Here is a 13,287-nt window from a genome sequence, read left to right on the forward strand (position 1 = left end):
GACCGGACATTGTATTTTCCAGATAAAGCTTAGCTCCATCACCACCACTTTGGGATGATGTGAGCCATATTTGATGATATCTTCGCATGACACTATATATGGGCATATTCTTTTCAAATGAACTTAGAAATAGCCCAAGTTTTGTTGGATACGTGGACTTTGAAAATTTCTATGATTTACATTGAGATCGCCCACAGGAAATATATTACTCACTAAACTAAGGAACTATTTATGGCTACATCATCCACTCACTCTGAAAGATTTTCCCTCCAAAAAGTATAGTCATGAAGATATCAGGGGGAGGCAACAATATGTTACTTGTGGTCTCCAAAGGAGAGTGTTGTAAAGAATGTAGTGGACCTAAGGAAAATAATGGTGAAGCTTGTCTACCAACACCCACGTGAAGCCAAAGACTTTTGAGTGAGCAGCCACAATTAAGGTTTCCCCCTTCCTTTGCTTTACACACCAACCATTAGAGAAGAAAATGAGAACCTGTGCAGAGAGGAAGGAAGAAAGAAAGAAGAGTGAGAGGAAAGAAAAGAGAGCAGAGAGAAATTCTCCAAAAGAGAAAAATCAGTGAGCCACAAATATTGTAAACACTAAAGTTGTAGCCCTATTATTTTACATAGTGGAAAAGTTACTGCTGCTGCTCTCTGATGACGTAGGCAGGGCTGAATTTCGTTAAATATTATGTCTCATTTACGTTACATGCAACTCAATATTCCCGCATATACCGTTCATTTTACAACATTTCATATATTATTATTATTATTTTGTTGGACTTTTTTTTATATATTATTTAACTTGAATGAAATGAAACCTTTATTTTATTGAGGCGTTACGGTATTCATTTATTCACGGTTTTGAATACATCAACCAGATCATTGATTCATGGCCATTATCAATTGTGCAACTCAAAAGCTTCCGTCACCAATCTTCTCTTTCCTTCTTGCTTGTAGAATTCTTCAAAAACACTCTGCATGCTTATACCTCCGGTACAATGGAGGGTGTTCCTCGTCAATCAAATCAAACATGACAATCTTGCCTCAACTTTGTTGGTCACTTCCCTGTGAATGCGGTGCACGCTCTTATACCTTCCATTACTCAAAACCTACATTAAGATGTCTTTTCCCATTTTGATTCTTCACATGAGGGAATGAGGTATGGTGTCTTTTGCCATTTGGAAGGACGCCATTTTTCGGGAAGAAGATTGCTTGAGTTTGATCAAGGGCTCTAAATGAAAATATTGTTATATAAGGCACTTCCGGACAGCTGTGTGCGTGCTCAACAACCACTTTAAGAAAACCAACAGGTCCATAGCTTAGTCGTAAGAGCATTTCACTTGGCTCAATAATTCTTTGTTTTTTTTTTTTGTGGTAAAACCCATGAAAATAAATGAGAATTTATCAAGAACATTTTACACAAAAACAATGTATACCATCGTCATCCATTAATTGCAGTAAAATCAGTAATATCTTACGGAGACCAGACTTCATACATAACTAAATGTCCAGACTACACATATATACACAGGAATATTTACAGAAAAAGCTGGATGATCACAACTGTTGATCAAGACATGGGTCTCTAGAATCTCTCTTCCCTCCAAGATTACCTGCAACACCATGGGAGACCCAGAAACCAAGTTATTCAACAAGGAGGTTCCCCAACCCAGCCATCCAGTCTGAGCTGTTTGCTTGCTTGCTTCAAGCATGCTCCTCTGTTGTTCCTCTGTTACGATATCGAGCCACCTCTGTGCCATGTATTCCTTGACAGCTTCAACCCCTTGAATTACTATCTCCATTGGCGGAATCACGAGCGGGTTCTGATCCAAGTTGAGCTTGGTTAGGTTTCTAAGCAGGCCAAATTTTGCAGGAAGAGCTCGAATCTGGTTGTTGCTTAGATCAAGCTCCATGAGGTTGGTTAAATCACCAATTGATTCAGGAAGCTCTGTCAAGTCACTGAAGTTGCTGGACAGGTTGAGCACCTCAAGAGTTGTCAGTCTCCCAATTGCATATGGCAGCCCACGAAGCTCATTGAAATGAACAACTAGATATCTCAGTGACCTCATTTCACAGATGGATGGAGGAAGGGAACGGATTTTATTCAAGTGGATTGAGAGCCTGTCGAGATTCAGTAGCCCATAACCAATATTTGTTGGCAAACACATCAGGTTGTTAAAGCTTGCATCTAGCTCCACCAGTGAACTAATATTGAGTACAAAAAGAAGTTTTGGAAACAGTCACAAAGTGAGAATTACAGGAAAAGAAGGAAACATTACCCGCCAAGAACAGAACACATGAAGAACAGATGGGACAAGTGGAAAAAGAAAATTTGAGACATTACCTGCAACGAGCAATGCTTTCAGGAAGGGCATCCAGCTTGTTTCCTGACACATTGAGGATCCTCAGGTTAAGCAACAATCCGAGTGAGTCGGGCAAGGAAACTAAAAGATTGGACGAAACATGGAGCTCCTCGAGTTTCTCAAGTCCTGCTATTGAATCTGGAATGGACTGTTATGCCAAAAAAATAAACCAGTTATGTAATATGTTACCAGGAACTACGTCAATGAAATGCAAGACCCTAATCATAAGTTACTACTTAGAGATCAATGATGCCAAGGAGAGTCTTAATTCTATCCATCTGCTGCAAACATTGGTTGGTTAGTTGGATTTTGCTCTAAATATAGAAAACCAATTGTGAGTGGACTTGTAAGCTATATTAATTTTTCATATAGGATTAGCTAAATGCTTGATCTGGCATATGTCTAATTCAAAAAGTGAACTGATTCATTAAAAGTTGTATGCTTTTCTGTCTCTAAGATAAACAACAGAGAGAGAGAGAGAGAGAGAGAGAGAGAGAGAGAGAGAGAGAGAGAGATGAGAGTGGAAACCTCTAGCTGATTGTTTGACAGGTTGAGAGAGACCAACCCATGAAGCTTCACGAAGGCCTCAGGTAGAAACCTCAGATGACGGCCAGAAAGCTCAACTCTTTCAACAGCTACCCCACTCTCTGCCTCCTTCAAAATCCTGACCACTTCCTCATTCAGTTTTATCACTTCACCCTCCTTCTCCTTTTCTAAATCAGCCACGACCGAACCATATGCCTCTGCAAGCCTCACTTCCACATCCCTCAACTGTTCCTCATAGGTCTCGTGCATCTCATCCAACCTCACCACCGCCTTGTATATCTCCAACTCTTTCTCTGCCGCTTCTCTCACTTGTGAGTAGTTCTGGGCTTCTTGGAGGGCACTACTACTACTACTGTTTTGGAGCTTAGACTGGATTTCAGCGATCTTGGCACGTGCCACAACCACGGTGGACAGGTCGGGGGGAGTACCGAGGGCCCGGAGCAGGGAGAGGGTCTGAGAGAGGGTGGTGGGGATGAGGTGGGTCATGGAAGCAAGGACTTTGGGGTGGTTCAGGTGGGGGAAGCTGAGTCAACAGAGTTTCTTGGAGTTGGGGTGAGAGTGGTGGATTGGATTTAGGGTCGAGCTTTGACAGGATATAGGATAGGATCGGAAAGTCCTTGGAATATTGTTGATCCATTTCATTCGGACTCATAAGAACTCCAAACAGTTGGACATACGAGTAGAAGATGATCGAGACAGAGAGAGATAGAATACAAGTGTTGGAGAAAGAGGAAACATATATGTGCAGAGAAAGGGGGAGAGAACTGGAAAGTAGTAGAGAAACCTGTGGGCTCCAACCAGATAGGGTCATGGGCTACTGGTTGACGACATGACTTGTTGGATCTTGAACAACCCATAAACTGTAGAACCATTTAATTTAGAACTATGTTCTTAAAATTACATTTGGAAGGGATGACAGCAGTTCTCATTAACGTCATCCAAATGAAAAGAGAACAAGGATTCATAAACAGAAATAAAATCCAAAACAAAAGCAAAGGAAAAAACTAGGATCCTTCCAACAGACTATTGTTTTTCTTTGTTATAGAAGACGTTTACAATACAGAAAACCTAACTAACAATGTCCCTTGGCCTACAAACAACCCACAGGCCAAAGCCAGCTCCAACTCAAAGCTAGCAATGTCACTACAGTAATTTAAAAAAATTGTTCAGCTATCAAAATCTTTCAAAATTTGGTCACCATCAGCAAGTTCCTTCCTTGCGCAGCAAGCTTTGAGAAAAATAGGCCAACCTCACAAGAAGAAGAGCGTTGCAACCATATCTTTTCCAGATCAAATAATGAAATAAGAAGAAGTTCTCAGTGGACTGCCTTTTGCCTAACACCAGCATCTTCATGCTCAACCTGATAAATAAAGAATACATTCAGATTCGAGGGAAGAGTTACATATCACAATAGACGTGTAGATATAGCAAGTTATTTCTAGTGATTTCACAATTATTTAAAAAAGGGTATTATTTACATTAAGGGTACTGCTCTACTAATCAATTACAACTAAAAGGGAGATAAGCGGCTTGGATTTAACATACAATATGGTCTAATAGCAACCCCTTAAGTCCTAAGGATAGGAAAGACAGTTTCTAGTTAAAGTGATACATCAATGCTTTTCAAGCAAGAAAAGCAAGAAAACTATGCTGAACCAACTAAAGATCTCAAGACTGAATATGTAACTAGCCATTACCTCAACAAGTACCCTCGGCTTCTTCTTCGATTTGGCAGCAGGTTCATCTTTCTCAAATCTTCTAGAAGCAAAGGGAGATTCCTTTCTCTCTCTCTTGCGAATAACTGCTTCTGCCTCTTCATCACTTCCAACTGCATCATTAAGATCCTTCATTGAGTCCATTTGATACGCACAAGCACACTAACTCTTCCCCATAGTTTTATACAACAGTTGGAACAAAGCATTATAAACCTTTTTTTAGTCACAGCAGACTAAAAAAATTAGTCTATTATGCAAATTTTGTGTGGATTATGCATGCATTCATTTCATATTCTGTTAAGACTAGAATTTAGCTTTACCCATATCATCATCTGCATGAGAATTTTCCATTGAAAAACCAGCAAAATCTTCAATATCATCTTCCTCTTCAAGTTCATCATAACCTTCAACATATTCTATCTCAGGTTCCTGCTTATTCCAACCACAAAAGTATTTAGATTATGAAAGCATACAATTTCAAGTAAGCATACCATGAAATACTTCACATTTCAATACTAATACTTGAGATATTAGATCATCCAAAAAGAAGGAATGATAAATTGGACAAGAATACCTCCTCCTCCTCTTCTTCTTCTCTCTCAGTATCCAACTGCATTCTTCCCCTTCAAGAACTTTTTGGTATTTATCAAAGGGGTAATTCTATATATCTTTATATGCATCACCACAAACTCCTTTCTTGGGGCGTTCTAGTAGTTCTCTCTCAATGCTCTGCAGAAGGACAGTAAATCTTTATGAGACCTAGCGACAATAACAGATTAAGTCCAGTACATTTTTAGTGTATGGCAGTTAGTTAAAACCTTATCCAACACTGCAGCTTTTTCAGCCTTTTCCTCTCTTCTAGCCTCTCTCTTTTTCTCTTTCCTTGGTGTCGTCATTATTTTCTCCCTGGTATAGAACACAACAAATTGCATCAATAGAACGGCTCAATACAACTTCTTTAATATCAACATTAAAAAGGTAAAATCACTTTTCGGACAATTTTTTTAATTTTAAAAACATAATTATTAGATGAAGTAGACATTTATCACATGGACACGAAGCATTACACAATGAGATGATACGGACCTTGTTTTCAAAGCAAGCTTCCTCATGCGTATCCTCATCTGGGTCATTTTAGTCGGCCCTTATAATCAACCAGCCCTTTTTATCCACCTTATACATACATAGAAATTTTACATGGCTTAGTTGCCTTGCCTATTGAGTTCATGTTCTTTTTGAATTCCTTTCCTCTATGGATTGCAGCCATTCCAGCCTGAAATTTTACCAAAAGGCGGGTTAAGGTCTGCTTCCCAAAACCAAGATCTAGAATGTTACGGTGCATTCAGCATTTCCAAAAGAATCTAACAAAGTATTCTGCATTCTTTTGTCCCTCAGAATAGTTACCACCCTCGGAGTTCCTATTCGGTACTCACATCCTGTGTGCTTGGTGTGTCATTCTTTAGTTTGTCTTGGTGTGTTCCATTTTTTGGCCTCTGATTTACCAGTTGTACAGAACCTGCTAAATCCTTAGTCATTCAGAGTGTAAGACAGCAAGTATACATTGGCACCTCGCCTATATATTCAGCTAGAGGATACATTGAAAAGTAAACAGAGAAGAGAGAGAGAGAGAGAGAGAGAGAGAGAGAGAGAGAGAGGATTAACCAGTTCACGTGGATTCCTGTTTATCGTTTTTCGGTGTGCAAAGTTATAGCATAGAATTAAGTTCATTTTTATCTTCTTTGCTTTGGTTTCCCTCTTGATTTCTGATGTAACCAAATGTAACATAATCGGAGTGAAAATGGTTTTGGTTTTTGTGTGCACTTGTCTCTTTTTGTCTAGTTTGCCTTCCTTGAATTAAGACAAGAACTGATGAACACATCTCCAGAAAGTGAAAAGAAAGGTTAGAACATTCAGCACACAAAAGTAAGACTCGACTGGCACACAACAACCCAATTTTGAACAGAGAAAGAGAGAAACCACTTCATGAAGGAAGTTAAACGAAAAAGATGCAAACTTTGTAACTTTTAACTGTAAACACCAGTCATTGAAAAGTTGGGGGAACTCTTAAATTCGTCTGAGAGTTTCCTCTTACTAAACCAACAACCAAACACAAAAGTCTGAACTATGCCTGTTAAAAGTTTCAAAAACAGGCAGGATCTATCTATATTCCCAATTACATAACAAACTTGCTTGCTTTGTACCGTTAATTACAAAAGGCCTGTTAAAAGTTTCAAAACCAGACAAGATCTATCTATATCCCCAATTACATCAAAAGCTTTCTATGTACTCCCTTCTTCTATTGAGCATCAGCACTGTAAAGGCAAACAAAGTACAATTTCAATTCGAGTCATACATTTAGGAAAGAGAAAAGATGTAAACATTGTAACTTTTATCAACAATAACATGTAAATGGCAGGGAGGACTAAATAATTTGTCCAAAAAGAATTTATCAACCATTAAATAAAACTCAAATAATAATGCCAATGCCATCAGGTTAGATATGAATTCGCTATTTTATGCCCAAAAATTATAATAATCACAAAACATAAAAAGAGATTAAATGAAGATGAATTAAGAAAACAATTCAAAGAAAAAAAACAATTGAAAAGTATATGATACTTACTGGTCCCCAAGCAGAAATACAAATCCTGCTTCCTCAATATCTTGCTCCAGAGCTCCAACATTTGCAAAAGCATTCAAGGTAGGTATGACGATAGTGTTCGCCCTCCAACCACCACTGTTTTTAACATAGATCAAGGCATTCAGTTCATCTCCGTTGGATACCTTGACCACGTTCGCATCACGGAACCTCTTGTAGAGCTGCTCACATCGTCGGTACTCTTCTTCCAACGCCTCCACAGAAACCCTCAACGCATAGTACAGTGATTGGTACTTGCGGTAATCCTTCGTGGTCCGATTGCGCACACGGCTTGATGCAATTCTCACACGGCAGCCCAGACGAACTACTGTCACCGCATCAAATAAAGCACGGGCATTTTCGCCTGTTCTGATCATAATGGAGGATGGCTGAAAGGAATCTTGGATGCTCTTGCGGTGTACGAGAGCATCGACTTGCCGCCTCATGGTAACGAATATAAAAGGACGAAGGACACGCTTCGGATCGACAACGTAGCGATTTATTGTCGCCAAACCCTCATCTCGCTCAACAGTTAGATCCCGGACCCTCTTGCGAGAGTGAACATACTCAGAGAGTAAGGAGTTCATGGAGAATCGATTGAGGACAGACGACTAGGAATCGAGAATTGAGAGATGACAAACCCTAGGGAAGAATGGAGACTCAGATGAGGCGACAATTCTGGTTCTGGAGCAGCAAATCCCTAGGGGACATAAGGAAGGGCATCTCGACAATTCTGGGCCAGGCGCAATAAACCCAGTAGGCCCAAGTCCCAACTAATTCCAATTCCAATTCCAATTCCAAATGAGTGAGTCTCTTGAGAAACCTTAATTGAAAAACTTAAATGAGGACAGATTGCAACCGTTGGATAAAATTGGATGGCTGAATTAAAAGAGCAACTTAAGTTGCATCTTGTTCTGGCACAATTTTTTTTTTACGGGTGTCCTTCCATAGCGCCATATGTAATAAATGTTTCTTTTTTATATTGTTTATGTTAAGATTTTATTCTATGAACTAGAATGACACATTGTTGAACCCATAATGAAGCATATATGATGCCTGTATGAAACATATATCTTATGCTTTCACAATGCTCCTTTTAAGATTAAAATTTTAATTAAAAAAATTAATTAAAAAAATCAGAAAAACACCCCGAACTACTTTCTCTTCATCTTTTAAGCTTTAAAATATAATTGACCTATAAAAAATTTCAAATAGTTTCTCAAACTCAAGTCTGTTGCTATTAGTACAAATTTCCTCCAATTATTAGTACAAATTTCCTAAAGTCAAATTTGGATGTTCATGCATTATAGTCGAACATAATGTTGCAAGGAGTTCGTAGAAATATTTAGGGGTGAACACAGGTCGGGTCGGGTCGGGTATAGGCCCAAACCACTCACCGAACCGGCCATGTCGGCAGGCCCATTAGGCAAACCGTACACCTCATTTTTAGGCCCAATTTCGAATGAATTCGAAATCCGATAAGTCGGGTCGGGTTGGCGGGTTTCTGCCGAGGCCCAAAAAGAGCAACTGAAGGTGGTTTGGTTTGGGGAGAGAGAGCGCGAGTCACTGAGAGATAGAAAGCGAGATTGACTGAGAGAGAGAGAGAGAGAGAGAGAGAGAGAGAGAGAGAGAGAGAGAGAGAGCCACGCTGCGAGAGTGACTGAGAGAGAGAGGGAGCGACAGCGACTAACAGAATAAGAGAGATTGGAAGAAGAAGTCGACGAATTTGGTTTGGGGAGAGGAGGTTGAGTGAGAGAGGCAGATCTGATGGAGAGAGAGAAAGTGTTGCCAGTGGCGGGAGGAAGAAGAAAGAAGAAAAAATGGAGGAAGAAGAAAAAATAAAAAATGGAGAGAGAAGAAGAAAGTGACGGCTGGGAGAAAAGAATAGGAAAAGGAGAGTTCGTGGGGCAGGAAACCTAACTCTTTTTTTTAATGTTTTTTTAATTCTTTTAGATTGTAATAAATATTATAATCATACATACATTTCACAAGAACACGCATCAGTCCAGTGGAATTTGGGCTTTGTGTCAACACCCTGGAAAGAGTTCGACTCCGCATCACTTTACTTTGTATGAAATTTTAGACAATTTTCATGGAACCGGTCTGGTTCGGGTTTCGACGGTTTTAAAAAATTCAAACCGGTTCAAATCGGTTCATCATCGGGTCGGCCGATTTTTTCTGCCGATTTCAATAATTTTAATTAAAAAACCGGACCAACCCGCCAAAACCGATCCGGTTCGATCGGGTTTTCGGTATAAATGTGCAACCCTAGAAATATTTGGTGTATTTTTCTGAGTTTTATTAACTTTTAGTGAATTTTTTTACGTAACACACAAAAAGGATACACATGACGGGTTAGTGCTTCTTATCGGTGTCACTCACCTTTGCGTTACATGTCATTAAAGTATCATTTTTTTGTGTTTACCTTCAAAAAATTCACAAAAAATTAATAAATAAAAAATCAGTAAATACACCGACATTATCTTCGACAATGAGTTCATGACATTTTTTGGTAAATTTTACAGATTTGTTACAAATTTATTATGATTTTTGGAAGTTAAAGAATTCGAAAATAGTAATAAATGGAAGAGAATGACACATGGCAGCACTTGATGGCTGCGTCATCAGAGTTCTTGACGGGTGTCACTATCTTGTAGTGCCATGTGTCATTAAAGTTTCATTTTTTTTATTTGACTTAAAAAAATCACAAACAATTAATTAAAAATCAGAAAAATGCATCGAAAATTTCTAAAAAATCATTGCAACATTATCTTCAACTATAATACGTGAAAATCTAAATTTGACCTTGGAAAATTCGCAGTAATAATTGGAAGAAGAGTTGTAGTGAGGAAGAGTAATGATCTTCAACTTAGTGTTATAGGTAGTATATGAAAAAACTTGAGTTTGAGAAATTATTTAATTTTTTTATGTGTCAAATTTATATTTTACAACTGAAAATATGAAGAAAATGTTCGTGACATTTTTTTGGTAATTTTAGAAGATCTTTTACGAATTTATTATGATTTTTGGAAATTAAAGCATTGGAAAATAAGAATAAATGGAAGAGAATGACACATGGCAGTGCCTAATGGCTGCGCTGTCAGAGTTTCCAACATGTGTCACTATCCCGGAGCGCCATGTGTCATTAAATTTTCATTTTTGTTGATTTGACTTAAAGAAACACAAAAAATTAATTAAAAGTCAGAAAAACGAACCAAAAGTTCTAAAAATTCTTTGCGACATAGTTTATCATAAAAAATTCATGAAAAATCATGAAAAAAAAAATCAGAAAAATACATTGAAATTTTTTGTGAATTCCTTGCAACATTATCTTCGATCTTATGTGTGAAAATCAAAATTTTACTTCGGGAAATTTGAAGTAATAATTGGAGGAAGAGTTATAGTGATGAACATTGGTGATCTTCAACTTAGTATTATAGTTTGTAGAGAAACAAACTTGAATTTGAGAAATTATTTGAATTTTATATAAGTCAAAGTTATATTTTAAAAATTAAAAGACGAAGAAAATGTTGCAAGGATTTCGTAGGATTTGTTGGTGTATTTTTCTAATTTATTATGATTTTTTGAAGTTAAAGCATAGGAAAAATAGTCATAAATGGAAGAGAATGACAAGTAGCAGCATTGATGACTCGCGGTGCTACACGAGAATGACACCCGTCTGAAGCATTAATGATGCACCATTCAGGTGCTTCCACTTGTCATTCTCTTCCATTAATTACTATTTTTCAATGCTTTAACTTCCAAAAATCGTAATAAATTCATAAAAAATCATTAAATGTACGAAAAAATCCTACGAACTCCTTTTAATTTTTTCTTCATCTTTTAAGCATTAAAATATAATTTTGAGATATAAAAAAATTTAAATAATTTCTCAAACTCAAGTTTGTTTCTATACTAACTACACACCAAGTTTAAGATCATTACTCTTCCTCACTACAACTCTTCCTCCAATTATTAATTCAAATTTTCCAAATTCAAATTTTGATTTTCGTGCATCATAGTCAAAGATAATGTCGCACGGAATTTGTAGAAATTAAGGATGTATTTTTTTAATTTTTTAAATTAATTGTTTGTGAATTTTTAAAGATAAACATACACAAAATGAAACTCTAACGACTCGTGGCGCTATGTGAAATTACGCTCCCCAAAAGCACTGATGACACACTCTTCCAAAAATCATAATATTTCATTAAATAGCAGAAAAATACACACACCAAAAAAATCTACAAATTTAATGTGATACTTTCTACGTCTTTTGAGTTCATCTTAAAACATTCATAAAAGTACTAATGAAGACTTCTTAGTTCAAAAAATAAAAATAATATTATGAGGCTTTAGTGAATAATAAATGAAGCAATGTTAAAGTTCTAGTGAATCCTTTTGAAGTGTTTATGAAAGATATTTGGGTGGTGTTGGGACTTTTTTGTCCCACACACTTTACTTGCCAAATCCGATTCACACCACGTCACGTACACATACGGCCAACTCGAGCTCTTAATAATCGTACCACAAGTCCCGTGTTATACCAAAGTCGAAAATAAGCTCTAAGCGTGCTAGGGTTGGGTTGGGTTACGTTTTACGAACCCTAAGTCAATGTGGAAACCCTAGGTCAAAACCCTAGGTTGGGTTATGTCGTAAACCATAATTGTGTGTTAGGAAATTTAGGAAAGCTCATAAAGAAATTTGAATGCTTCGGATAGGGTTCGAAATAAGTTTGGAAGTGGTCCAAAGCTTTTGGGTTTGGTTCAGGACTTGAAAATATTTTTCGAAGGTTCAAACTAACTTTTGAATAATGAAAACAAATTTTGGAAATTTAAAACTAATTTCCAAAAGTCTCAAAAACAATTTAAAAGAATTAATTACTTATTAAAAGTAATTTTCAAAATTTAAAACTAATTTAAAATAATTTTAGAAATTTAAATTCCTTTTCCAGAAATTCCAAACTTCACAAAATTTGATGTACTCAACTTTGTAATATCGTTAACTTGTCGTTGGGACATCAGGCACAACCTTCACTGTCACTTGTGTATGTATGAAGTAGTCATCATTTTTTTTACCAAAAAAAAAGAAGTAGTCATCATTTTCAAATAGTTAATCTCGGTTGGTGGCGACGGTGGGCTACGGAAATGGCACCTTTACCATATTCTGCACTCTACCACGTGGCCATCCAACTTGTCAGGTTAACCCAAACCCGTATCAAATATTGGTTAATGGCAGCGGTGGGCTACGGATATGGCACCTTTATCAACTTCCGCACTCTACCACAGGTGCAATCAACCCATCGGGTCATCCCAAACCCTTACTTACTGTTGGTCTTTTTCCTTGTCAGGTATTCTTTTCGCCTAATGTCGTGATAGGCGTGCTCGGAAGAATACAGCAGCTGTTAGACCGACATCAATGCCCCGATTGTATCTTTTTGGCTCACGCAGATGCTATTTCAATCTTCAACAAAATTGAAAGTTGTATCAGGTTGACAAGAATCCAGTCCAGCCTTGTCTTGGGCTTAACTTCCGGATTCCTTCCGATTCATGGGTTCTGCTTTATAGGCGTGCCACTGTTGGATATAAGACCAGTCCAACAGGCCTGGTATGAGCGAGTGTGATGTGTATTTTGTGAAGTTTGCGCCTTCTTTCTGGACCTCTGTTCAAGCCATTGTGCTCCAAAATTCTTTTCTATGCCTCAGTTAAGAGGACTTCAAAATTCTTTCTCTCGTGTATATATCGGCTCTGGTTGGTGCGAGCAACACCTACCCAAGCAAGGGAAAAAGACAAAGTTCTTGGTTAATAAACACCTTGTGCGGGTTTATAAACCTAAATCTGAATTTAAATATATTTATATGGGAACTAACCACAAATTCGGGCCCAACAATGTGACTTTCGGGCCCAACTGGTTTATATCCCTTAAGCCTATGAGGCCTGATTCGGGCTAAAAACCTTTTATGATATTATGGCTCAAATAAAATGGGAAAAATGCTTAAATATTGCAAGTATGGATATGAATGC

General features: G+C 37.6%; 2 protein-coding genes and 1 pseudogene across 2 annotated transcripts; all 3 read right to left on the bottom strand.

Annotated features, from left to right (window-relative positions):
• Positions 1 to 1,559: 1,559 nt before the first annotated feature.
• LOC148297504 (plant intracellular Ras-group-related LRR protein 3-like) lies at positions 1,560 to 3,548 on the bottom strand (annotated as a pseudogene).
• A 415-nt stretch (positions 3,549 to 3,963) lies between these two features.
• Positions 3,964 to 6,185, bottom strand: LOC148297505 (uncharacterized). Its single transcript, XM_088247669.1, has 6 exons — positions 5,713 to 6,185; positions 5,445 to 5,532; positions 5,201 to 5,355; positions 4,947 to 5,055; positions 4,609 to 4,739; positions 3,964 to 4,271 (listed from the first exon to the last, which is right to left on the bottom strand). The coding sequence occupies exons 3-6, from the start codon at positions 5,240 to 5,242 to the stop codon at positions 4,227 to 4,229; spliced, it is 327 nt and encodes a 108-aa protein (XP_088103795.1). The 5' UTR covers positions 5,243 to 5,355; positions 5,445 to 5,532; positions 5,713 to 6,185; the 3' UTR covers positions 3,964 to 4,226.
• A 532-nt stretch (positions 6,186 to 6,717) lies between these two features.
• On the bottom strand, positions 6,718 to 7,961 carry LOC110752693 (uncharacterized). Its single transcript, XM_021953405.2, has 2 exons — positions 7,250 to 7,961; positions 6,718 to 6,938 (listed from the first exon to the last, which is right to left on the bottom strand). Exons 1-2 carry the CDS (start codon positions 7,849 to 7,851, stop codon positions 6,923 to 6,925), a joined length of 618 nt encoding a protein of 205 aa, XP_021809097.1. The 5' UTR covers positions 7,852 to 7,961; the 3' UTR covers positions 6,718 to 6,922.
• Positions 7,962 to 13,287: the final 5,326 nt, after the last annotated feature.

This window comes from Prunus avium, chromosome 1, assembly GCF_965620075.1.
Source record: "Prunus avium chromosome 1, drPruAviu1.hap1.1, whole genome shotgun sequence".
In the NCBI taxonomy this organism is placed as follows: Eukaryota; Viridiplantae; Streptophyta; class Magnoliopsida; order Rosales; family Rosaceae; genus Prunus; species Prunus avium.

Coding starts and splice junctions, on each gene's coding strand:
- LOC110752693 (XM_021953405.2), bottom strand. CDS start 7,851: ATGAACTCCTTACTCTCTGAGTATGTTCACTCTCGCAAGAGGGTCCGG.
- LOC148297505 (XM_088247669.1), bottom strand. CDS start 5,242: ATGCAGTTGGATACTGAGAGAGAAGAAGAAGAGGAGGAGGAG. Junction 4,740..4,946: donor TCATGCAGATGATGATATGG/GTAAAGCTAAAT, acceptor TTAATGATGCAG/TTGGAAGTGATGAAGAGGCA. Junction 4,272..4,608: donor AGCCGAGGGTACTTGTTGAG/GTAATGGCTAGT, acceptor TTTATTTATCAG/GTTGAGCATGAAGATGCTGG.